Here is a 24,024-nt window from a genome sequence, read left to right as displayed (position 1 = left end):
GGAGGCTGTGCTACAGAGAAGCGGCTTTTCTGAGGAGGTGGATGGAGAATGGAGGAATGGAGATACCACGTGGCTTCAGTGGGCAGAGGGAAACGCACGGCCCTGTACGTGTCGAAGTCTCTTTTTACCGCACAAAATAAGGGAAGGGATTCAGTCAATTGGGGGAAAAGGAAAAAAAATTAAGAGCAACTGATTCCCGGGGCCAGCCTTTGCCTCATCCACGGGCATCAGCTCCTTTGGCAGCCTGCTTTTCTGAATGGGAGGCCTCTCTGAAGTCTGGTTTAGAACCTGGGTTGGCAGAATGGGTTGGGGCCGTAGGCTGGATGCCGAGAAGTTGGAGAGAGAGGCCGGGGGGAAGGCAGGTGGCTGGAGGACAGTGTTAGTCATGGGGAGGAGGCTGATCTAGTCTTGTCCAAAAATTCTTCCCTCAGGAAAGAAGTGAGGCTGATGCAGGAGAGACGGCTGTGGTAGGAGGAGCAAAGGAGGGAATGCTGAATGTTGGCCTGGGGCCCCTCCTCCATGCCTCTGCTGTTTCAGCAATGAATATGTCCCTGGAGAAGAGGCAAGAATGTGCCGACAGCAGAGACAGAGAGAGTCAGGCAATGCCTTCTACACTGGATAGACTCTCCAAAACCAATACACAAAGAGGACTTACTGAAGTTGTGTCTTTGCTGGCTATGGCTTTCCTTATCTCGCCTCACTCCACGACAGCCTGGCAGACCCCCCCCCCCCCCAGGACGGAGGGTGCCCAGAGCTTAGAAGGCAAGGGATTGGGGGACCTTGGGCTCAGGTCATGATCTCAGGGTCCTGGGATCAAGCCCCTCATCGGGCTCTCTGCTCAGCAGGGAGCCTGCTTCCCTTCCTCTCTCTCTGCCTGCCTCCCTGCCTACTTGTGATCTCTGTCCGTCAAATAAATAAATAAAATCTTTAAAAAGAAGGCAGGGGACTCTCTGGCACTCAGCAGAATTGGCTCCATGCTTCAGCCAAGAGGAAGCAAGGGACCTGGGTGCACATGTGCCCTGTGGAACAGAAAGTAAGGACCTACGTTTCCATCCTTCTGTGATTGCTGTCGACCATCTGATGGGTGAGTTTTACCTGACATGTTCTCTTTGCTCCAGACCTGGGTGAGATCAGATGGAGCAGAGGCTCCATCTGGTCTTCTGGAGGCCCCAAGCTTTCACCGATCTCCGTCAAATCTGAGAGCAAGGCACCTTGGATGAAGCCAGCCCAAACCCAGTGCTTTCTCCCTGGTTAATAGATGGGTTCAAAGTCATACTAGCCCCTGTAGGAGGGATGACAGAGCCCACACTTTGGACCTGCTCTTGAAATTTCCGAGTTTTTAACAAGTGCTGGAGAAGAAAGGTACCTTTATCCCACCAGCTGGTTATCTTCAATATCAGTAATTTTCAAACATCTTGCTTCCATTTTTTTTTTTTTTGAAGCAACTGAATACTTAATAAAAATAATTGTATGTGAAGTCCAGTAGAGAAAACAGATTCTTAAAAATGGGGGTTAGGGTCAGGGTCTGGAGCCCTGTTTTCTGGTTTTTCCTCTTACCTGTTGGGGTGATCAATATCACTGTTATAGGCAAAAAATAAGGGAGATGAAAGTGAATCAGAATGGGTAGATGGAAAAAATGAAGAAAATGTCTTTCGGGGAGCAAGGAACAGTCATCCGGCTAGACTGAAGGGCTTCTAGAATCTAAAGGGAAAGCAGCATCCTGCAAGGGAAGGTCGAAGGAAGAGGAGTCAGGGAGCTGGCGGCCCATCTAGTGGCCTGGTGGCGGAGAGAAGGGTGAGGGGTGGAGAGCTGGGGGCTGTCACGATGCTGCTCACCTCCAACATGGCCTCAGAGAACACGTACCACATGCTGATGATCACAAAGGTACATGCCCATCAATCCACCCCAAGCAAAGGGGGCAACCTGCTTCCCTGAGGCCTGGTGCGTGAACGGGGTACAGGGAACAGGACGTGGCTAGCGGGTGCTGGGAAAGCTGTAGGCATTCTCCACTCAGCCAGTCAGCCTTTCCTTCCCCAGTTATTGTCCCTCCAAACCTCCGGGAAGTGGCTTTTCTGGGGTTCCTGCCTACAGGAAGAAGTGGCTGACTGAAGGGCAAGTCTTTCTCGGTTCTCAGGAGTCCCAGTGAGGTCGGACTTTCAATCAGGCATGAAGGCTAGAAGCACTCACTGGAGCCCAGTGAATGGGCAGATGAAGACTCCCTTTCTCCAGCTAGATTCCAGAGTCTTCTGTTCTTTTTTCGGAAACCAGGGGAAGAGAAGGGATTAGAGCTTTCCTAGAGAGGGAAATCTTCAAGATTTATTTACTGAAGGTTAGACAAATAACTGAATTCACTTGGAGATCTGGAATGTGGGCTGGGGTCCTGAAATGCGTGACTGTTTCTTCTAAGACGTCCAGGTAAGGAGGAGGAGCTGGAGAGAGAGCAGGTGTGGCTGTGTCTCCTGACCAATTTCTGCCTTTGAGGGTCAGTGGCTTACCCTCTATTGGCAATTCCATAAGAGCGCAATGGGTTTCTATCTTCTGCTTAGTGTCTTTCTACCTTCAAATTGCTGGGACGGCTGACACTAGCCCTTCCTCACAGAAAGGCATCATTAAAAAAGAACAGGCACGAGTTAGAAGGGCAGGGAAAAGCTAGAAGAAAAAGAGAAGTAAGAGAGGCATATGGAAGAACTAGAGGGAGAAGCTCTTAGATATTTGCAGGGTAAGACTTACTCAGTTCTTTGACTGCTTTTGGGCCTAAAGAAATATGTGTCTATACAAAACCCACCCCTCATACCTCACACCAGAACACTTTTACATTTGGCCACAAAGACAACAAATAACTTAAGTCTGGTCTCTGGTCAGCCTGTTTAGCTCCCAATCACGTGAACCACGGACAATGCACCTGTTCTTTCTTTAGTGCACCCTCCTTCAGGGGTTTTGGGGGCTTGAGGGGGTAGGGTGAAAGTGGGGGTAGAAGAGATAAATAAAATAGTCAAATATCTGAAGCTCACAATAGACTTAATACACAGAGACTTCTTCCCCACCAAATACCATAATAGCACTATCAGCAAAGAGCCTTCTCTCCTCTCTGTGTCCCATTTGGGGAAGGTAAAATGACCCCGGAATAGGAAGACATAAGCATTAGCAAGAATCCCACCATCTACTGACGGGAACTCCAGATCTTAGGTCAAACACTGACAGCATTCCAGCAGATAGGCTGGCTGAGAAAGGGGTTCCTGAAACTTTATGTGCAAAATAAGGTGAGAAGGGCTGGCTATGGATGAGACAATCGAACTAGAGGAAAAGGGGAGGCAAAAAAACCCCAAACCAAAATAAAAGTTGGCTCTTCAGAAATTCCTAAAAAGAAAAAAGCTGGAGTGAGGAAAAGTAAGTTATTTGGACCTTTGCGTATATATTTGTCCTGTGCAGATGTGAACACATGGATTCTTAAACCAGAGCTTGGTTTGACGTCCCTGAAAAGTGAAACACCCAGCCCTGTGGGTAGACACCCAGCCCTGTGCATGTGAACTGAACACCTTCTCTTCCTCACACTCAGCTATAGCTTCTACGCCAATACTGTCAGCTCACAACAGAGCGGTAGCCCAGAAGGACCGTTATTATCGGCCAAGTTCAATGCTGGCTCAGTGATGAGGGATCTCCTGGTAGAAAAACTCATGGGAAGGGTAGATCTTTTTGTACTCTCTTTCAGGAGGTCTGACACTTGCCCCCTTCCCCGCCCCATGAAGAGAGGGCAGGGTTTTTCCTGACCTAACCTCACCTCTAACCTCAGGAGATCAAGTTCAGACTCAAAGGAGCAGGAGGAGAAGGGAGGAACACCAACATATCCAAACAAAGCAAAACCAACCAACAAACCAACAACTCAAAGTAAAGCCAAACAAACAAACAGAAAAACTCAAGGAAGAAACAAGCAATGCAGAGGAACGTTCAGAAAACAGGATTACTGTCTTTAAAATGGTTACGGTTTAATAGTTTCTCAACATAATAAAATAAAATATAAGGGCACACAGCCTGGTTTGGGAGTGGGATTTCGGTCCCATCTTTTTTCCCGTAAGTCAGAGATCAAAGGCCAGAAAAACCAAAAGGAAAAGATAACCACAGTTGGTTAAAGTGGATGCCACGTGCTCTCTTGTGGTCATTTTAGCAAATCATGCATCATAATAGACTCTCACTCACTGCCCAGAGTAGGAGATGAGACAGCAGCAGGAACAGAAGTGGCGGGGGGAGATGTGACTGGCGCCACTGTTACATAGGATGAGCTAGGAACATGTCTAACGTCAAGGTGCTGCCCCATGGTCTGTCGCTTTAGGACTCCCTTAAAAGAAGCTCCCGTCTGGAATGTGTTAATTACGTCGATCTGCAAAGAATCAGAGAGTGAGACAGCTTTGCTCCACAGTCCAGAGAGAGGAAGAAAGGGGGAGGGTGGGGGGTGTAGGGGGTGGTCCTGGAGGATTAGGGAAGAGGGGGATGGAAAGTGCTGGGAGAAGGGGACAGGAGCAGGAGCAAGAGAGACGTTTCCCTCGTTTCCCTCGTACACAAAGCAATGGGGAGGAAAAGGGTGGGGAGGCGGGGAACCATTAATCGCGCCACAGACTAATTTTAAGGAACAGTTTGCCGTGGAGGCCAGATACCCAGCCAGAATCCGGTCTTCTCTTCCCTTGCAGCCTACAAGGGATGTTGTAAGTGTGCAGGGGTCCAGAAGTATCTACAGTTTAAAGGGACTTCTCACCCCGTGACTCCTAACAGAGAGTGACAGCTTATTCGTTGTGTTGACCTGTACTCTTAAAAAACAAGGCATGTCATTTAAGATAGAAGGGAAAGTATATATATCAACTGAATTTTGGGCGTCAGGAACCTCTGAACCAATTATGTTGACTACTGATTTTTGAAGATTTTGCAGGAAAGTTAACTCCTGCGTTCAAAGAAAAAAAGTGAGGCATGTCGTAGACCACATCTAGGTGGTCGGGGCAGAAAGGCACTTAGACCACGACAGCTGGGCTCACCTGCTTCTGGGTGTCTGCTCTGAGAGCCCCCTCTCCTTGGGCTGAAACAGACAAGGCCCGAGAAGGGAGCTCAGGAACCCAGCAGCCAGGCTCTTTAGCAAGAGTGCCACCAGCACTGGGGGTGCTAAAATGTCTGGCAATGTCTGACAGTAACTCAGTAGCTAGACTGAGGGCGGGGGAGTGAGACATGCTGGCTGGCGGTGATCAGTGGCAACAGTGTAGCAAGTGGTCTCTAGTTTTGTGTCCTACCTCTCGGACACAGGTGATTATATGCCATTTGATTACCGATGATGGTCTTGGTTTGGGGCCTGGGACAAAACTACTGTCCTGGTCCCTGACCACTAGGTGACAAGGAACAAATCAAAAGGAATTCCTTTATCCTTTAGGATCTGGTAGAATCGTCATAAAACTGCCTGCAGGATTCAGACCAAGGGCTGATTCCATTCACCAGAATGGCTTCAGTTCCTCGGGTGAGAAGGGGACAAAGCAGGTGCCTTACGCGGCAGACAGCTGTTCTTATTTATAAAGTTTCCTGAGAAGCCACGCAATGTTTAGGGTTGGTTTCTGGATTCAGACCAAAGGCTGAGCTAGACTACCATCCCTTCATTGCGTTACATAGTTTTTAGTTCTGGGGGACAGAGGAGCCTGATCCTGTGGGAGGGAAAGCGCTGCACATGGGGAGGGGACTGGTACAGGTCCCCCCACCTCCACAGGGGACACGGATCCCAGGGTTACCTTCCCAAAGCTTCTGCTCCCCAGTGCTTCTGGGTCTCCCTAAACTAAAGGAACCAGGAGCGGACCATTGCTGGGCCGCCCCCGCCATCACCCAGGTGTTTCAGTTAGAGTGACAGCAAGGATCAACAACCCGGCGGCAGGGGGCTTTGTGTGAATCCTGCTGAAGCTGACAAGCTGCTGCCAGGAGAGAGCTCCAGGGGTCTGGGCTCACTGGCTTATGTGGCCAGGTGTGCGCCGCGAGGGCAGGGGCTGGGTGCCCGTGGCATCTTTGAGGGCTGCGTTCGCTGCCTAGGTATAGGCCTGAATGCCTCTCTCGCCTAGCCACCCCAGGTCCCGCAAGGAAAGGCAGTCTGCCCAACGCCGTAAGGCCATGCATCTGAACCCAGGGTACAGAGTCAAAGGAGTGGGAACTGGGAGTGGAAGGGAAGGAAGATCCGTGAACCTCAGCCCCCCAGGACAGAAGACTGGTGAGGGGCCAAGGAGATGCTGGAACGAGGGAATCCTGGCTAGGGAAAAAAAAAAAAAAAATCACATAGGAGGAGAGGAGGCAGGGACCCTGAAAGGAAGAAAAGCAGACAGGTTATTATGAAAGGAACAGACCTGAAGGAAAGCACCAGGGCTTCGGAGACAGGAGCCAGTGGGCTAGAGGGTGGGGTGGTGTCTGCAGGTCCCGGGGAGTCTTCCCCTCTGGGGGGAAGGAACCCGGGAAAGGGGAAAGGAGTCCCAGTGGTTCCCTAACTAGCCCTGCCCTCCCACCCCCATCATGGTCTTGCCTATGGGAGACAGGTTCCCAGTGGGTATGCAGTGGGGAGGTTTCATTTGATCTCTCTTCCTATGACTGAAGGAGGTGGGCTTGACTAGGGAACTTTCTACGCCATTGGCAAGGCTGATTTTAGAGACTGGAACTTGTTTCCGGGATCTCCAGCCAATCAGCAGAGAGGAACAGGCCTGCTCTCTGGAGACGGAAATCTTGACTAATACGATAGAGGCATATAGGGCAAGAACAGGGAAAGTGATAGAATGACCAGGGCCTAGACTAGCTGCCCACCTAGGAGCAGGGGATTACAGTTGCTGCATGGAAAGTGGGAAGAAAAACGTTACAGCAAGGCTCCACAGGCAAGGGGGCCTAAGGGCAGCATCTATGCCAGTTCAGAAATTTCGAGAAGGGAAAAGGTTTGAGGAAATTATAGCTTCTTCCTTTTGGGGAAGCAAATCTGAATCCTGCAAAAGATACTCAGGCACTGAGAGACTTTGGTCATTTAGATACACCGAGCCGTCAGATTCCCCACCAAGGCCTTAAAGTATGAGTGGGGAAGATATGTGAGGGTGAGTTCCTTTGGCAAAGATCCCTCCAGATAACAGCTACGTTACCCTCGCAGCAGCTGGAGGACTTACACGAAGCGTACGCTGTCAATGCTGGTTTAGAGATGCGGCCTAGCTCCTTTCTCCTGAAGGGCGGGGAAGGACGCCGAGCATCTCCCACCCCGAGGTCAGAGGTCAGGTCTGGTGCTTGCAAGAGACCTTACACAGGGAGCTTGCTGGCCCCACGGAGGGTGGCAAAATGGGCTTTAGAACCAAACAGAAGCTGAAGGAAGAGGCTACCAGTTTGTGTTCAGGGCTCTGAGCCCTCTGACTACTCTCCTCTCAGAGGCACCCAGGCAGCTGGTCCCTGGAGCTAGGGGAGCTCGGGCTGCCCACCAGCGGCGAGCCTTAGGGAGGGAAGAGATGTGAGCCACCAGGAACGGCTGTTCCCCCAACCCCCACCTCCCCACACGGAGGGATGTCTTCTCCCCAGCGAGGACAGGCCACTGTCAGAGTACCTGAGTCTGGATACGGTTCAGGCCCCGGAACCAGAGGATCTGGCCTCTGCGCAGCTCCATCTCCGCGTGGTCAATCTCGTCCAGCCCCTCTGCGTCCTTGGTGATCTCCTCTTTGGTGGTGCCATGCCCAGCCTCCTTTAGGAACTTCAAGGATTGGGTAGGTATCGAGGAGATGATCTGAGAACAGGTGCAGTGGAGGGGAGATACCAGAATCCGGGTGAGAGGGCGGTCACGCAGCTCACACGGTCAGGCCCTCACGTAGGTCACTCTTTGCCTCATCAAGCACCGGGGAGGTGGGGGGGTGGAGGGGCAGTGGGAGAGGTACCAACCCGGCCAGGCAAGCACTCCTCAAGGCCTCCCAATGGCAGGCCCTCAGGAAGGTTTTCTGTGTTTGTGGACACATGAAGGAGAACTTACATTTGCGTGTAAGTTTGGCAGCCATCTGCCTGGTTAATTATATACTTGGTTCTCCTTCCGTCTCAGTTGCTCCTTTCCATTTTGCCAGGAAAGAGAAGGAACTATAATGCATGGCACATGGTAGGAAGGGACAGAGACCAGGGCCCGAGGGAAGACAAGGCTAGGGATAGGAGAGGGGGTGGTCACGTCGCTTGTGTATGGACAAAGGGAAGAGAAGTCTTGGAAGGGAAGGATCCTCTTCTAGTTAGCGCATGCAGAGTAAATCCCTGTATTGTAAAACGAGGGTGAAAAAACAAAACAAAACAAAAAAACCCACCCAGAAAAACGAAGGTGAAAAGATACTAGAGGTTTTCTTGGGCTTGGAGTGAGACAGCTCAGGGAAGAAGGGACATTCAGGTATCATCAGACATGGGGCAGTAGGCTGGGCTCAGGAAGCATCAATCAGCTCTCCCTGACACACAGACGAGGAATAGACAGGACTGGGACAAGAGAAGGACTGTAGGAGTGGCCCAGCATGGAGTCAAGGATTCTGAAAGGGGAAGAATGTCTGCTCCTGGATGGCTAGAAGGTGCTGCTGGGACACAGGAGCAGCGATGGTACCCGGCATCAAGGCCGCATGGCCATCTGTGAGACTAGACCCAGGTGGAAGTTCCAGACAGTTGGTGAAACAACCAAGCTTCACTCAGGTGTAAAAGGGTCCCACTGGTAAAGTAATGCCACCGAATGGGACAGGGAGGAGGGGCTCATGGTAGGAATCAGGACAGCAATTCATCAGGGAGGCATCTGGGACACAGGAAAGAAACAACCAGCAGGTCTACGGGGAAGTGGTCCCAGGGAAGGATCACTGGGGCCACTTAGAACAAAGCTGTCACCCAGGTGGCTTGGAGCCTATTGGTAGAGACTGGATGTCTGCAAAGCAGAGCTTCTCCTGGCTCAGAGCTGGGGATAAGAGGGTGTGTAAAGTGGTATCTGGGAAGGAACAAAATTTGCCAGATCTGATCCAATAGCTAAATTTTACTATGTCCTTAGATGGTACTAGAAATTGTTCTAAGTCATTTGTGTCATAACAGATTGGCCCATTAGCAATGAGGAACAATGATCCTGTTCTCCTAAGCTGAGGAAACTGAGGCACGAGTGGTTAAGACGCTTGGTCAAAGGGATTCAAAGCCGGGGAGCTGGTCCCAGCGTCCATGCTCTTAACTGGGTGCTATGCTGCTTCTCTAGAGCCCTCGTGGGTCTGTATTTATCTCAGGTGAGAGTAAGCCATTCGACCCAGTCAACCCATTCAGGCCATGGTGAACATGAGAGGCAGGGGAGTCCTAAACTAGGTCAGCCCAGCAGCTCACAGCCAGACTGTGGCTTTATTAAAATAGACTTCTGCTCTGTAAACATCTACTTCTAAGACCCTTAATTTTGTTTTTCTCTTTTTAGCAAAATTCCATTGAACATTTCCACTCCCATCTCAGAGACACTAAGGGATCTGCCTGCCACTAGGCATGCTTAGAGGAGATCCACAGCCACCGAAGTGGGGGGCACTGACAGGTCCTGCAAGATGGAAAGACCTGGAAAACTGGGGGGAAGAAGCTGATGGCGAGGAGCTGGGAGGCGCTGCCATCGCATGTCCCATCTCCTCCAGAGGAGAGAGTCTGCCGGCCGCGCACCCACACTGGGCGAGCCGGCTGCTACTCACCTGGCCCCAAAGCAGTTCTCCGATGCCAATGAACAGACACCAAAACCACTGAGACAGGGTGAGCTTCGTGCAGCTGAAGGGTTTACCCCCAAATTCCACAATGAGAATCTAGAACCGAGAAAGGCAGCCCACTATCAGGGAGGCGAGTCACGGGCAGCTAGCCCTCCAGCCGAGACCACCAACACGGCGTCAGTGCCCCGGCCCGTGATCCCTGTGGGCCTAGGCCCAATCTGCTTGTTGGAGGAGGAGAAAGAGGAAATCCAGAGCGGGGAAGAGAAGACAGACACAGTCTTTCTAGAGACTCTGCTCGGGAGACAGAGCTACTTACTATGAATATTATTAAGGTAAGACCTGACAGATCCAGGGGGCTGGAAGCTTCTGGTGACTATAGCTAGTGGGCGAGGTGCCAAGAGAAGGCACAGTGAGGGAGAGGAGGATTTGAAGAGGCAGGCCAATGAGGGGGACCCCGGCAGGGGATGGCAGGACCCCTTGGTGTGGGGCAAGTTCCTAGTCTCCTGTATCTGTAGGTGTTTAGTGTACCCGAGACTAGGGCAAGGAGGAAGACACCTGATCCTTCTATCACCGGGGCAGCCATGCCTTGACCCCAGTTCTGCGAGAAGAACCCAGGCCAGCTTTATCTGTCCACTGCTCGTGCACCCTGCCACCCCTTCTCTCTGTCTGTGGACTGCACCTTGTCTTCTGCCAAGGGCCCCCCACGAATGCAGGGGTGGGAACAAGGAGGGAGCCCGTATGGCATGTCTGCCTATCTCATGTATGTTGGCAGGAGGGACAGAAAGGACCTCGGTGAGTGACTCTCTCCTTGGCCACTCTGGGAAAATTCTGTGCTTTGGAAAGACAAGGAAGGAACCCACTCATCTCGTTTTATTTGCTACCAATGTGTTGCCTTGCACCATGGCACCTGACCCAGCAGGCTCCAGTTCCAGAGCAATGTGCAGATGGAAGTCAACCGGGAATCCAAAAGCTCTTGATCTGCAGCCCGAGTCCCCATCATTCCCTCCCTCCTTCTCCCGAGTACCTAAGCAACCCCGCTCCCAGCTTCTGCCTTCTGCCATCCCAGCCCCCCTGCCCCGACTCCAGCTAGAGGCTCACCTGGCTGATGAAGGTGCCCAGGACCACGGAGCAGAAGATGAGGTTGCGGAAGATGCCCGCGAAGACGTTCCTCTCTCCATGGATCTTGCGGGAATTGATCTCGTTGAAGAGCTGCATCAGCACGAAGGTGTTGAAAATAATGGTGTAGTGCTGGCTAGGTGGGGAGTGTAGGGGCGCCTTCCTCCCGCTGTCAATGTCGAAGAACCTCTCGCCTAGTGGGGACAAAGGAAGCATTAGCGGGTTAAGCGCAGTCTCCGTGAGGGCCCAGTTTGAGTCAGAATGACACCCAGGCATGGCCAAGCCAGGGTCCTAGGGCCGGTGTCCATTCTCTCGGGTCAGTATCTGAGCCACACTAGCTAGCAAACACTCTGAGTGTCAGCTCTGGTCTCAGCATATCTGACTCTCTCTCCACGTCCGCTGCAGTGACTCTGACTGCTTATGGTGTGGCGTTGGGGGTGGGGGTTGTGCAAGGGTCTGGCAGACACAGGTTTGATCTTAGTGCCGCTATATATTCAACACGGGTCCCGCATTTCAGTTTTATAATCTTAAAAAAAAAAAAAAAAAAAAAGTACAGAAAGCCACCCTGTGAAATTCTTAAGAGGAGTATACCAAATAGTGCAGGGCGGCACAGAGCGGGGCAAGGGGACACACCCCGTGGGTGACACTGCTGTCACCCCTAGTCCTGTGGTCGGCTTGCTCCCGTGCCACCTTCTCTCCGCGGGCCATTCTCTGCCCCAGTCCCCGCTTAGCACCCAGACCCCTGTCCCCAGCGCCCCCGCGACTCACCAGCGAAGACGAGGAAGAAGATGACAGTGAGCTGATAGACGGAGTGGCCCAGGATGTTCTTCATCATTGTGCGCGAGATCAGAGGCTTGTTGCGGCCATAGGGGCGACGCTTCAACAGAGACTCCGTAGGAGGCTCCGTGGCCAGGGCCAACGAAGCAAAAGTGTCCATGATTAGGTTAACCCACAACATCTGCACGGCTTTCAGCGGGGAATCCTGGTGGGAGGAAGCACCCGTGCTTTGAGCTTTCCCCAGAAACCAGCCCCTGGCTCACTCAGCAGCCTCAGCTTTGCCCTTGCAGTGGCCTCACTTCCACCATCCACGCAGACTTTGGATCTGGCTGTTCATTAGCTGAGTGACCTTGAGAACAGTACCTAACCTCCTTGAGCCTTGGGTTCCTCCCCTGTAAGATGGGGGGGAATATCCCATTGCAAGGTTGTTTCTGAAGACCACAGAGATACTCATCCCAGTGGCTGACATGCACGTGCTAAATTAGTGGTGCCACGTGGGCAGATGGGGACCTAGGAGAGCTAATTCCCGCCCCTACACCCCTGGTGCAACTCCTGTCCTTAATCCTCAGTGACCAGGACCCCATCCCCCACGTTCCCTCGCCCCTGCCTCATCCCTCTCCTCTCGGCCCACCCCGTGCTCCCTTCACCTGAGTGATACAGGCCCCGGTGAAGGCCACGATCACGGCTACCACGTTGACAGTGAGCTGGAACTGGAGAAACTTGGAGATGCTGTCATAGACGTTTCGCCCCCACATCACTGCCTTGACAATGCTGGTGAAGTTGTCATCCGTTAGGATGATGTCTGATGCCTCCTTCGCCACGTCTGTGCCTGCAATACCCTGAGTGAGAGAGGGAGGGAAAGCAGTGAGGACCTAGATATGCAGATTTTATCTGCGTTCTGAACCCGGACTGCATTTCCAGACCCCCAAGAAGCTTCCGAATTGGCCATAAACACTAGGGGGCGCAGGTGCCACGCTAATGCCAGTGACCGAGCCACGGTATTCCGAGTTCTCTCTTCCAGAGAAAATGTGTCACCCTCAGTCCACAGCAAGCAGGGCTGGGGCCTGATGCCACCATCTTACTCCTGAACCTAAAGTGGAAATGACAGTTATCTTTGATATTTCTTTCTCCCTTCTTTGCCACCCCCCCCACCTTAGAAATGAAGGAAAGGACAGGGAACCTGCGTCCTAAGCTACCTCCAAATCCCTACACCCTTCCTACACCCTTCCTCCCTTCCTCCCCTCTCCCTCCCTTCCCTTCGCTTCCTTCAAAGATTTTATTTTGAAGTAATCTTGACACCCAACATAGGGCTCAAATTCACAACCCCAAGATCAAGAGTCACATGCTCCACCGACTGAGCCAGCCAGGTGTCCCTAAATTCTTCTCTGCCCCTAAATTCTTATATTTCTTTTGCCACTGCCAGTGTCTCACTTATGTCCTTGTCTTCTCCACACTTCAAAGTCACTTTACACTTTTTTTCTGGGGGGAGTAGTCTGGCAGCACAGTTCAGATGTCCTACTCTTGTTCAAATTCCTGTTCCCGGGGAACCACGAAAGGTTTCTCAATAGACAATGGGTGAAAGCTGTGCTTATGGAAACGGTAAAATTTCTAGACTTGTAGTCAGAGCCCTCAACAGGTGAACTGGGATTCATTTTCCAGTCTGCTCCTAAACAATTCTCTGATTCTCTCCTTCACTCTGGAGTCTAGACTTCTACTTACACCATTTCCCTAAACCTGGAACATCCTCCTTCCTCACCTATTTAAACCCCATCTATCTTTAATGGTCTATGAGACCAAAACCATCCCTAAGGTCCCAGCCCCTACTTCTGTACCGTGTCTTGCAAAGCCTAAAACCCACAGAGGGGCGTGTTCATTGATTTGGTTCGCAGTAGTACACCATTTGTTCTCTTTACCAGGTAGTAATATTTTCCTATCCAGATTGCAATAAACAAACACCTGTTACAGATTAAACAATTCGGTTTCCCCATCAAAAAGTCCTCTAATGCATCCCCACCATGTGTCACATGCCCTGAAAAAAGAAAGGAGGGGAAAAAAGAAAAGAAAGGAGGACTATATATACTTTCTACCAAGGAATAATCTTCAGGTTATGTTAAATGAAAAAAAGCAATGTGAAAAAAAGAGAGTGTATGCTATGTGTGTAGAAAAATATACATATAGTACAGGTAAGTATCATCTACCGAAGAGGATAGGATGCAAATACATTATACATTTGATTATATTTTAAAGGAGCAAACAGAAGGATACACCAAAACAAAAGAAATGTTAGAGTTAAGTGGGGAGGGAATAGGATGGAGGAGACAGGGGTAGAAGCTGGATTTCTGTTTTGTATATTTGACTTTAGAACTATATAGCTACTTTATCTGAGTATAAATCAAGACTAAGATTAAAAAGCAATCTCTAGGGGCACCTGGGTGGCTTAGTGGGTTAAGTGTTTGACTCTTGATCTCAGCACAGTTCTTGACGGTCATGAGTTCGAGCCCCACATTGGGGCCCAATGTGGAGCCTACTTTAAAGAAAAAAAAAAAAAAAAGCAATCTCTAAAATGGAAAGCAACATGGTGTGAATGTACTGGTACAACCAGTGGAAAGCACAATCACACAAAGGAAAAATATTCCAAATGACTTTTAAAAAAACACAGTACCTTGATGGTAGACCCTAGCAGAGTATAACTATAGAATAAAAAGAATTACAAGAAGAATCTTGAACTGTTTTTTGTCTTATTAGATAATAATATATAATAATACATAATACTATATATAATAATAATAATAATACAAAAGCACTTGTATTATTATTGCTATTTTGAGACTGTTACCTATATTTTAGGGTAAAATAAGTAAGGATTATGTTAATGCCATTAGGAATCAAAATTTTCAGCTTAAGAGATACAGATATAAAATTAGGAAAATTAAATAAAAGTAGCTAGAGTTCTGTAATTCTAAATTTGAACTGAAAATACCAACATGGATTCATGAAGCGTTTTATCTTTAAAACAAAGAAATGCAAAAACAAAAAAGAGACATAAAAGATATATTTCCTAGCTTTGCCCATTGCAAAGATCTAGAAATGATTTCCTTGATAGTAAGAAATTCTGACATTCAGATTGTGTTCTCTAAGCACCATTTCTTACTAAAAAGCAGGACTTTGAGAAATGGATGATTCCAGATCTAGGATGAGAAATACATATAATGATTCTGGAACATGTTATTATGACAGAAACCAAGTAAGGTATTAAGAATAACTAGGGTTGTATCTAAAGGACCCAGCAGGATTCATGAGGCTAATGACGGGTCAATGTGAACGTCAAAATAATAACAAAGGCAATGGGATTGAAACACATCAAATGTACTTTAATTTGTAGTTCATAACGATATTTTAAAAATGAGCTGTTTTTAGTAGAGTTCCTTAGTAGGGTTATTTTAAAAAATATAATTCACGGGTGCCTGGCTGGTTCACTCAGTAGAGTAGGCAACTGTTGATCTTGGGGTTTTAAGTTCAAGCCCTGCGTTGGACATGGAGCCTACTTAATAAATAAATACAAGTTAGGGGCACCTGGGTGGCTCAGTCAGTTAAGTGGCTGCTTCCGTCTCAGGTCATGATCCCGGGGTCCTGGGATTGAGTTCTACATTGCGCTCCCTGCTCAGTCGGGAGCCTGCTTCTCCTTCTCCCTCTGCTCCTCCCTCCTGCTTGTGCTCTCTCTCTCTCTCATAAAATAAATACAATCATTAAAAAAATTTAAAAACATATATATATGTGTGTATGTATATATATATGTGTGTATATATACATATATATGTATACACACACACACACACACACATAAAACTTACTGGTTATCCTTGGGAGTATCCTAAAAAGTCAACTCATTTTGAAAACTAGTAAATAAAGAAAAAGGATCAGGCATTTAGCTGCCTTTCATGTAGGAACATGAACCTCAACCTCAGAGTTACCAAATAATCCTGGAGGGCAGGTTTCTTTCTGTAGAAGTCTTCAAGTTAATAGAGAAAATCTGGACGTAAATTTGCAGGCCCTAATGAAAGATGGGATCTAGAATCTGACTGCATATGACAAGAATACGATCAACAAAACCCATGTTATGCATTGTTCTATGTACACAACCAGCCTGGTTCCTTCAAAACTAAATAGCTAGGACAAAAGACAAAGGGGGTTGGGCAGGAGAGCTAACATTGCATCCTGTTATCTTTAGAAAGGGCTATTTGTGAGGCTGGCCCTCAGCTGGCATCTGGGACCTTGGCTCTCAGAACGCCGCAGTCAACAATCAACTGAATATTAGTTGGTGGTTCATTGTGCCTAGACCGTGCCCAAATAGTATGTTTTCTCTTGAGCACCTCTTTTCCTTCTAGGAGTCTGGAATCTCTCTTAAAAAAACAAAAACAAAACAAAAAAAAACCTAACTAACTAAAAAACATTTAATTATTTATTTATTTGAGAGAGAGAGAGAGAGAGAGAGATGGAGTGGGAACATGTGAGAATAGGGGGAGGGGAGAGGGAGAGTGAGAACTCAAGCAGACTCCCTGCTGAGTGGCGAGGCCAATGCGGAGATCGATCAGGATCAATCTCACGATCCTAAGATCATGACCTGTGCCCAAACCAAGAGTTGGTTGCTCAACAGACAGAGCCTCCCCTAGGTGCACCTAGGAGTCCAGATCTTAGCTCATATTAGGCAGAAAGTGACTATATGCCCAAGCCCAACAAAAACTTTGGGTACTGCAATCTCTGATGTGCTTCTCTGGGTAGAAACATCCCACATGTGCTGTCGGAGGGGGAGAGCGAGCTCTATGTGAGCCCTCACGGCGGGAGAGAACAGAAAGCCTACATGCGGGTTCCTCCAGACTCTGCCTGCGACTTTCTGCCTTATTACACCCATGCAATAAAAAAATCTTAGCCATGAGGACAGCTCTGTACCAAGTCTCATAAGTCCTTTCAGTGAATCCACAAATGTAAAGCTGCTCTTGGGGACCCCTGACACAAGGATCCTACAGGACCCGTGGTTTGCAACCTTTAGGGTGTGGCAGAAATGTCCGGAGCTTGTGAAAGCACAGATTGCTGGGCTCCAACTCTGAGCTGTCAGATGCAGCTGAGAATCTGGGGAGGGCCTGGGAGTCTGCATTTCTATAGGTTTCCAGGTCCAGTTGGGAGGAGGAGCACGCTTCCAAAACGACTGCTATAGATTAAGAGCTCTAGGCGAGACAGTCCACGATTGCAGTGTATGGATCTTGTTTAGATCTGGTTTGGACAAAGAAAGATAAAGACAGAATTTGTGAAGCACTTGGGGCAATGGGGGAATGGACCAGATGATTAATGACAATAAGGGCTCGGATTATTGTGCGATAAGAGTGGTACGATTCTAGATGTATGCCCTCGATGTACACTTATCAGAGGCATATACTAACGTTCTTCCAAATGAAATGACAGGGCGTCCCTTACTTGCTTCAGAACAGTTCAGCTGCAGATGGGAGAAGTGGTGGGGGGAAACATCCAGTGACACAAGAGGGGCCAGGTGTCGATAATTAATATTGAGTGACAGGTACACAAGGCTTCATGAAACTATTCTCTCTACTTCTCTACTCTACTTCTACTTCTACTTGAAATTTCCTAGAATCAATGTTCTTGTGGGTGTTAAAGGGAACACCGTAAACACAGATTACTTCTTGAATCTCTTTCCGCTGCTTAAAAATCACCAATAGTTCAATACACACGAGAGGCTTATAATCACAAGCCACTTGAGTGGGAAGATGTTCCTGGCCACCTGGGGGCTCCCATGTTTGCTACAGCATCAGAATCAACAAGCGCGCCTGTTAGGAAATGCCAAACATCTCTGGGCCTTGCCCAGATGCCAATGAATCAAGATATTCACCTGCGGAACCTTGGGATACAGGATTTTAAATGAACTTTCCAGGTGATTCTGATGCTCCTGGCCTCACAAGTGAGAAGCAGAGTGATAACTATGTTGGCCATGGAATACGTGCTTCACAGGGAACCCAAATTTTCTATGGTGCGCCGAGACAGACAACATCACCACGTTCGTGGGTTCGTGGTAATGAGGCGTCAGGGTTTCCCTGCCTGGGTCATCTAGTCTTCGTACTTGACGGGTCTCCCATGACACAGACTTTTACCGGCCAGGTCAGCAGGAGAGACAGCATCGGAGCAAAGAGCCCAAGGGCGGGGGTGGGTGAAGGTTCAGGAAGGGGCAGGCTGCCGGGAGGCCCATCCTGTCTCCCGGGTGGAGAAGGCTGCTCGCAGGCAGAGACGGCATACCCAGCTGCTTACCATGGCAAAACCAACATCTGCTTTCTTCAGAGCTGGCCCATCATTTGTGCCATCACCCGTGACAGCCACCACCTGTCGCTGTTCCCCAACGGTGCTATCGATGATGCCTGGGAAAACAGACACACCCCGTGAGTCCACATGCGCCATTGCAGGCTGTGGGGCAAACTCTCTGCTCCACCATGCAGGTCCTTTTTGGGTCTTTTTCCCTGGTCCCTGCCACCACCTCTTTTCCTTTTTTCTTTTTCTCTGTGGGTGACAAGCTCCCTTTAGAGCACGTTGAACGTGTAACCCCCTTCTGAGCACCGACAGATCTGTCAGCTCCTGAGAAGCTGTTACTGGTCTGCCTTGTTCTTCTGTTCAGGCATTGGAGAGTGAGAGGGAGGGCGGGAGGAGCACCTGGCCCAGCCTTCACCCTGGCAGCAGGCAGAGAAATGCATACACAGAAGTCCAGCTACCAGCTGAAAACAAACATGGGAAGGGGTAAGACCAGGCCCCATGGGGGTGAGGTTGGCTGACCCTGCACCAGGCGGCCACTCAGGCAACTGGAGAGGATGGCGCTGTCCTGCTCTTTATCCCCCCCTGGTGGTTGGGGGATAGCAGTGTCTCAGCCTCCTGCGCTAGTAAGCACAGCTCCTGGAAGGAGGGAAGCCAAGGGTCCAGTGACAGCCAGCCCCAGGTCACAGGCATAATACAGTCAGAGGGCTGGAGGGGATCCAGAGAGATCCACGATCTAAGCAACTCCTATCACCTTACAGATGAGAAAACTGAAACCCAGAGAGGGGAAAGGCCTTGCAGGGTCCCAAAGCCAGCGGGTGAAGCCCGAACACCACTCCATCCCATCTCAGCCAAGGAGGGCCGTGTGCTCCCTGAGCAAGAGCAGGAAGCAACCCAAATGGAAGGAAGAGTCAAGCAGAAAATTACCCCTTCCAGGAGGCAGGCTTCTTCCAGCCACGGAGAGGACAGGAGAAAGCTCAGGGTGTCAGAGCTGGACACCACAGGTACACACATGCATGTGTGCACACATCTGCACACACATCCATGAAACCTTCTCTAGGTGCCCTTTTCTGGAGTCCAGGCTGGAGCCATAGGAGTGTGAGTGTGTGAGTGTGTGTGTGTGTATGTGTGTGTTAAGCGTGTACCACCTCCCTTTCTACTCTGTTCTTTCCTCCTTTCTTCGCCTTGCTGGAGGCTCTACATTATCCCCCTAAGGCTGTCAATTGTTTCTCGGTGGCGCACTGGGCTCTGAGTCCGTCCTCGACAGGCAGCCTGGTGAGGGCCCCAAGATGGCCAGTTTGTGCTGGAGAAAGCGCCAGGTGATTTGAAGACAGAGACCCGGGTGGGGGTCGAACCGTGCCACTTCCGCTCACCAGCGAGGCAATATGGGTAAGTTCTTTGTCTACTCAGCCTCAAACTTCCTCAGTGGCAAAAATGGGAGTAATTGAACCCACTCTGACTAGTACACAGTACTACTGGCAAACAAGATATGATGTTCGAAGACACCTTCTTTACATGTGTTCTATATAGATGTTTGCTGACCTGTCTGCTCCCTGCCCCACCATGAGCTGGAGAGCTCTCCTGATGCCTTCCTATTCAAGACATGAGACTTGCTTTCACCAGTGGTTCTCGTTGTGTACCTCGTTGCCCAGCCTGCCGCCACCTGCCCCAGGCACCTAGTTAAGAGCCAAGCTCACCTTTTACCAGTGTGTGCTTATCTGTGGGGGACGATCGCGCCAGGACTCGAAGCTTCGGCCAGATCTTGTCCAGCTTCTCTTGCTCTACCTGCCAACACCAGACCACACCGGGTCAGTCAAGCTCAGAGCAGCCATTCGGGAGAAGTTCACATCTCCCCACACTCTGAGATTCCAGGAGAGCTAGCATTCCACAGCCCATGGCAGGTGTACCATCCTGGCCTCCAGGGGAGATGAGACAGCCAGCTCGGTCTCCCAGGGCAGACTCACTGATGGTGACCATTCAGGTCCTGCATGTCTTCATTTCCCTTCCAATTCCCTACTGGGGAGCCAGTCCCCTATTTCTTGGACCCTTGATAGGAGGTGGGCCAGAGCTGGCTGTTGGTTCAGGTAGCCAAAGTGCTTCTGAGGTCTTTGGTTTGGTTTCTAGGCAGACCAGGAAGCTCTGGTCTGCTCCACACCCAGACCACATCATCTCGCAGACCCATGCCACCCACCGCTAGTCACAAGGCGGTGACACAGGACGGTGAGGTGGAGGGGAATCAGTACGAAAGCATCCTATGACTGAACACAATCGGGAAAAAGTGAAAAGTTAGTGACGCTGTCTCAAAAGAGAGCTTATGAAGGAAGATAATGAGAAGAAAGAAAACTCCCAGTTTTCCCACCTGAGCAGCCCTGGTAGAAGGAAAGTTCGCTCTGAATAGATTTTAGTTTAAAAACCACCTGCTGGTGGTCCAACTCCTCACAGCTCCCCCTACTAGCTACATGGGATTCTGCTCAAGTCATGAAGCCATTTAATAAAGGCAGTTAGATCTTAAACAAACAAACAAGAATGATAAAACCCAGCGGCTTTCTTCCGTGTCCCAGATGTGTGTCCCAGGAGGGTTACAACGAGAGCCCCCCCACCCCCCCACCCCGTCCCCCAACCAGGTGCCAAATGAGGCCCTGGGTTTTCCCAGCCGGGACCCACCTCTCCCTTCTCATTGCGGATGAGTCGGTTGAATTCCTTTCCTTCTAAGCACAAGAAGTCATCCCCAGGTGTCACAATGCCACATTTGGTGGCGATGGCCCGGGCTGTGTTGATGTTGTCACCTGTCACCATTCTGACAGTAATACCAGCTCGCTTGCACTTGGCAATAGCTTCGGGTACCTGTGGAGAGTAAGGCAAGGGAGAGCAGGAGGTGGGAGCGGTGACGCCCGCCCCTGTTGGGGGTCCCTTCACTGTGGACAGGAGAGAGGGACCCCGGGAGCAGTGCCACAAGGCACGGGCCACGTCTGGTCATTGCTATATTGTTTGGTGCCGCCTCACTTCCGTCCCTACCCAGGACACTACACTTGACCTTGTCTTCCTGTACCAGGAACTGAAGAGAAAATCTGTTTCAGGAGACAGGCATGAAAGTGGACTCTCCCTACAATCTACACTCCTTGGCAGGGCGTCTATCTCCTCTTTTAGGATTTGGCCATTGCCTTCCTTTCTGGCAGAAGTTTTCACCGTTCTCCACCGCCCTGGTGCATACTCCAGCCCGTCCATTCTTTGTAGTTTCCCATGCCCTTGGGCCTTGACCAACTCACAGTCCATCTGTCTGGACTTCTTATAAGCAGAGACTTTTTCAATGCCTTAGTGTTTAGAGTATGGTTCAGCTGTCCTAAGGGCACTCTGTAAGAACGTCCTGACTGAGAGAAGGTGGCTGGAGGCAAAGCTGGTGCTGCGGTTAACCCCGCTCCTGACTGCTCTTAGGAACTGGATCACAAGCTCGGTAAAACCCACGCCTCTCACCCCTCGGATGGCATTCACCGTGAGAATGCCAGCTTCTACCAGCTCAGCACTCCACAGTTTTGGGAAGCAGGAGGCACAGAAACATCTATCTGGGTAAGTGAGAAGTTGTTGGGTAACTTGCCTGGGGTCACAGCTAGAAATGGAACGAGTCCCCCAGTTCCCGGGACTCTGGGGTGGCTTCCTAGTACGTTGCGCTTGCCTCGCTCCGGGGCCAGACGCTGGTAGAAGGCTTCCCATCATGTTTCCTTACCCTTTGGCCAAAGCCAAAGCCAAAGCCTCACCTCCGGGCGCACGGGGTCCTCAATGCCCACCACTGCGATACATGTGAGTTCAGTGAGGATTTCGCTCTCATTGTCCCACGTGGGCTCTCCGTCGTTGAAATCCCGGTAAGCTATGCAGATGGTTCGGAGGCCCTGTGATGCCATGGGCTCGATGACAGTGCGGACCATCTCGTCTCGGTCCTTATTCTTGAATGGCATCACTTCCCCTTTCTTGTCCAGGATCCGGTTACACCTAGGGAAGCACGCAGTCAGGAGGTGGCTCCCCCTTCCCACCCAGTATGCCTCTACGCTCACTTACAGACCTTCGGGTGACTCTGCTATACTCGTACAGACATTGTCCCAAGGCCAGAAATCTCTACCCATCATCCCGCCGAGTCCCTCTGTGCAAGGTGGGGTGGTCTACGTAAGCAGAGGGGGTGACTCTCTCATGTTGTCTATTCCTACTCATCTGTGAATGTGACACCGAGGGTCACTTGTGGATGGATCACGTGCTCTTTGAACTTCTCAAAGAGGGAGACACATTTTTAATTCCCAGTACTAGCATAGTACTAGAATGGTACTCGGTGCAGAGGGCGGGCTCCACAGGAATGGGTTGATCAAAAGAAGGTGGTGGAGCCAAAGAGAGGCACCGGTTAATCCAGCTACTGGCCCTGGGCCCACACAGGTCAGCCTTTAATGATCCGTGAACGGTCTAGCTGCTTGATCAAGTTATGCAACTTCTTGTAACGACAAGAGAGGACTTAGAATTGTGCATAAAGAAGCAGCAGGGTTTGAGGGGAAAGGACTCCAAATGGGAAAGAAGTTTCACTGTTTGATGGAAGTTTTACTATCAAATAGCATCTCATGCTACAGAGAAATCACTCACAGAAAGAGTCAATCAACGCAGTACACATCATTGTCTTATTTTAAGAAAGTGCCACAGCCTCCCAGTCCTTCAGCACCCAGTGCCCTGATCACCCAGCAACACCCTCCACCAGCCAAAAGATGATGATCACTAATGATGGTGAGCATTTTTTAGAAATAAAGTATTTCTAAAGTAAGGTATGTACTTGTTTTTTTATATAAGAGGCTATTGCACCCTTCATAGACTACAGTCTGTTATAACTATGTATGGTTATACAGTCTAGTGGAACTATGAGTTTTGTATGCTGGGAAACTGAAAAGACTCATTCACCTCGCTTCATCGCGGCAGTCTAGAACTGAACTCACGCCACATCCAAGGCGCACATCGAACCATCTAATCACAGTAACCCCATGGGTGTTCCTCGGGTTTTACATGAGCAGATCAAAGCTTGGATTATCAAGGTCTGAATCCTGGCTGCCCCTACTAGCTTTACCCCCCAAGCAAGTTACTTCGCTTCCTGTACCTCTGCTTTCTCTTCTATAAAACAGGAACAATAATAGCACCTACTGCTCTGGGTTGTAAAGATTATGCAGAAGGGGCCACCTGAGGCACTTGGAAACAAGCCTCGGCCTGAGTAAACGCTCAGCTATTCGTGATGGTATCACAATGGTCCAATGGCTCATGGACCATTCAGGTGGGCTCAGCATGGCACATGTCCCCCAGACCTTCTGGCAGGGAGGATCTGGAAGGGAAGTAGAAGTGGCGGCGGGGGGCTCACTTGCGCAAGATGATCTCAGAGGCACCCTTGCTGTACATGCGGTAGCCCCCGCTGGGCTTCTCGATGACCGTGCTCATGGACTTGCGCACAGAGTTGAAGGTGTACACCTTGTAGAGCTTCTCCTCAGGCACCTCGTTGCGCACCGCGTGGTAATCCTGCTTCAGGTCGGTGACAAAGCCCAGCAGGGCACACTCGGTCTTGTTGCCCACCTGCCGCGGGAGACCTCCCTCCTTCTCCGGAGGCTGAGAGAGAAATTGGATATGCTGTTGATAACATGCCCCGACTACGGAGAGAGCTCAGGAAGGAGAGAACTCCCTGAAGAAATGTTCACGTATGTACCTGGAACCCATGCAGGGAGACAGCATCTGCCTTTTTTCCAAGGGTAGGCAGACAGTAGTCAGTGGTGACTGTGGTCCCCAAGCCATCCCAGGCTTAGTGAAGTTCTAGTCTGCCTTGGGGCTGGTGCTGGCATCTCACCCTATGTGGGTCTCATTTGAACACCCTCTCTCAGTTTCCAGAAAGTATGTAATTTACCCCTGATACGTCCATCTCTCCTAGAGATACTGACATGATATGGTGACTGGCAGGCCTCTCAGAGACCTGGATTTCTACCTGCCTTCGGTCCCCGACTCTACTCCCATGGATCCATCCCTGGTCACCCCAGACATGTTCACCGAGGAGTAGGAAGTGGAAACGTGGGGGTGGCAACTCAAGCAGAACAAACAAGAGACAATTCCTCTGTCCAGAGAAAATCAA

General features: G+C 50.0%; 1 protein-coding gene across 6 annotated transcripts in view; it reads right to left on the bottom strand.

The window, feature by feature from the left end:
* Nucleotides 1-24,024, bottom strand: part of ATP2B4 (ATPase plasma membrane Ca2+ transporting 4) — a 93,663-nt gene that overhangs the window by 5,553 nt on the left and 64,086 nt on the right. For 4 of the 6 annotated variants that reach the window (XM_082703078.1, XM_082703081.1, XM_082703079.1 and 1 more), the window contains 10 exons: nucleotides 23,269-23,510; nucleotides 21,647-21,878; nucleotides 20,559-20,738; nucleotides 19,592-19,679; nucleotides 17,901-18,007; nucleotides 12,236-12,427; nucleotides 11,580-11,793; nucleotides 10,794-11,005; nucleotides 9,684-9,791; nucleotides 7,577-7,753 (listed from right to left, as the gene is read on the bottom strand). In XM_082703078.1, coding sequence (XP_082559204.1) covers nucleotides 7,577-7,753; nucleotides 9,684-9,791; nucleotides 10,794-11,005; nucleotides 11,580-11,793; nucleotides 12,236-12,427; nucleotides 17,901-18,007; nucleotides 19,592-19,679; nucleotides 20,559-20,738; nucleotides 21,647-21,878; nucleotides 23,269-23,510 — 1,752 coding nt within the window. Of the gene's footprint in view, nucleotides 1-4,194; nucleotides 4,376-7,576; nucleotides 7,754-9,683; nucleotides 9,792-10,793; nucleotides 11,006-11,579; nucleotides 11,794-12,235; nucleotides 12,428-17,900; nucleotides 18,008-19,591; nucleotides 19,680-20,558; nucleotides 20,739-21,646; nucleotides 21,879-23,268; nucleotides 23,511-24,024 lie in introns of all 6 variants that reach the window. The other 2 variants (XM_082703082.1, XM_082703083.1) reach the window with 1 other exon arrangement.

The sequence above is a fragment of the Mustela nivalis genome (genome assembly GCF_964662115.1).
Source record: "Mustela nivalis genome assembly, chromosome: 16".
In the NCBI taxonomy this organism is placed as follows: Eukaryota; Metazoa; Chordata; class Mammalia; order Carnivora; family Mustelidae; genus Mustela; species Mustela nivalis.
This window is presented reverse-complemented; position numbering and strand designations above follow the sequence as displayed.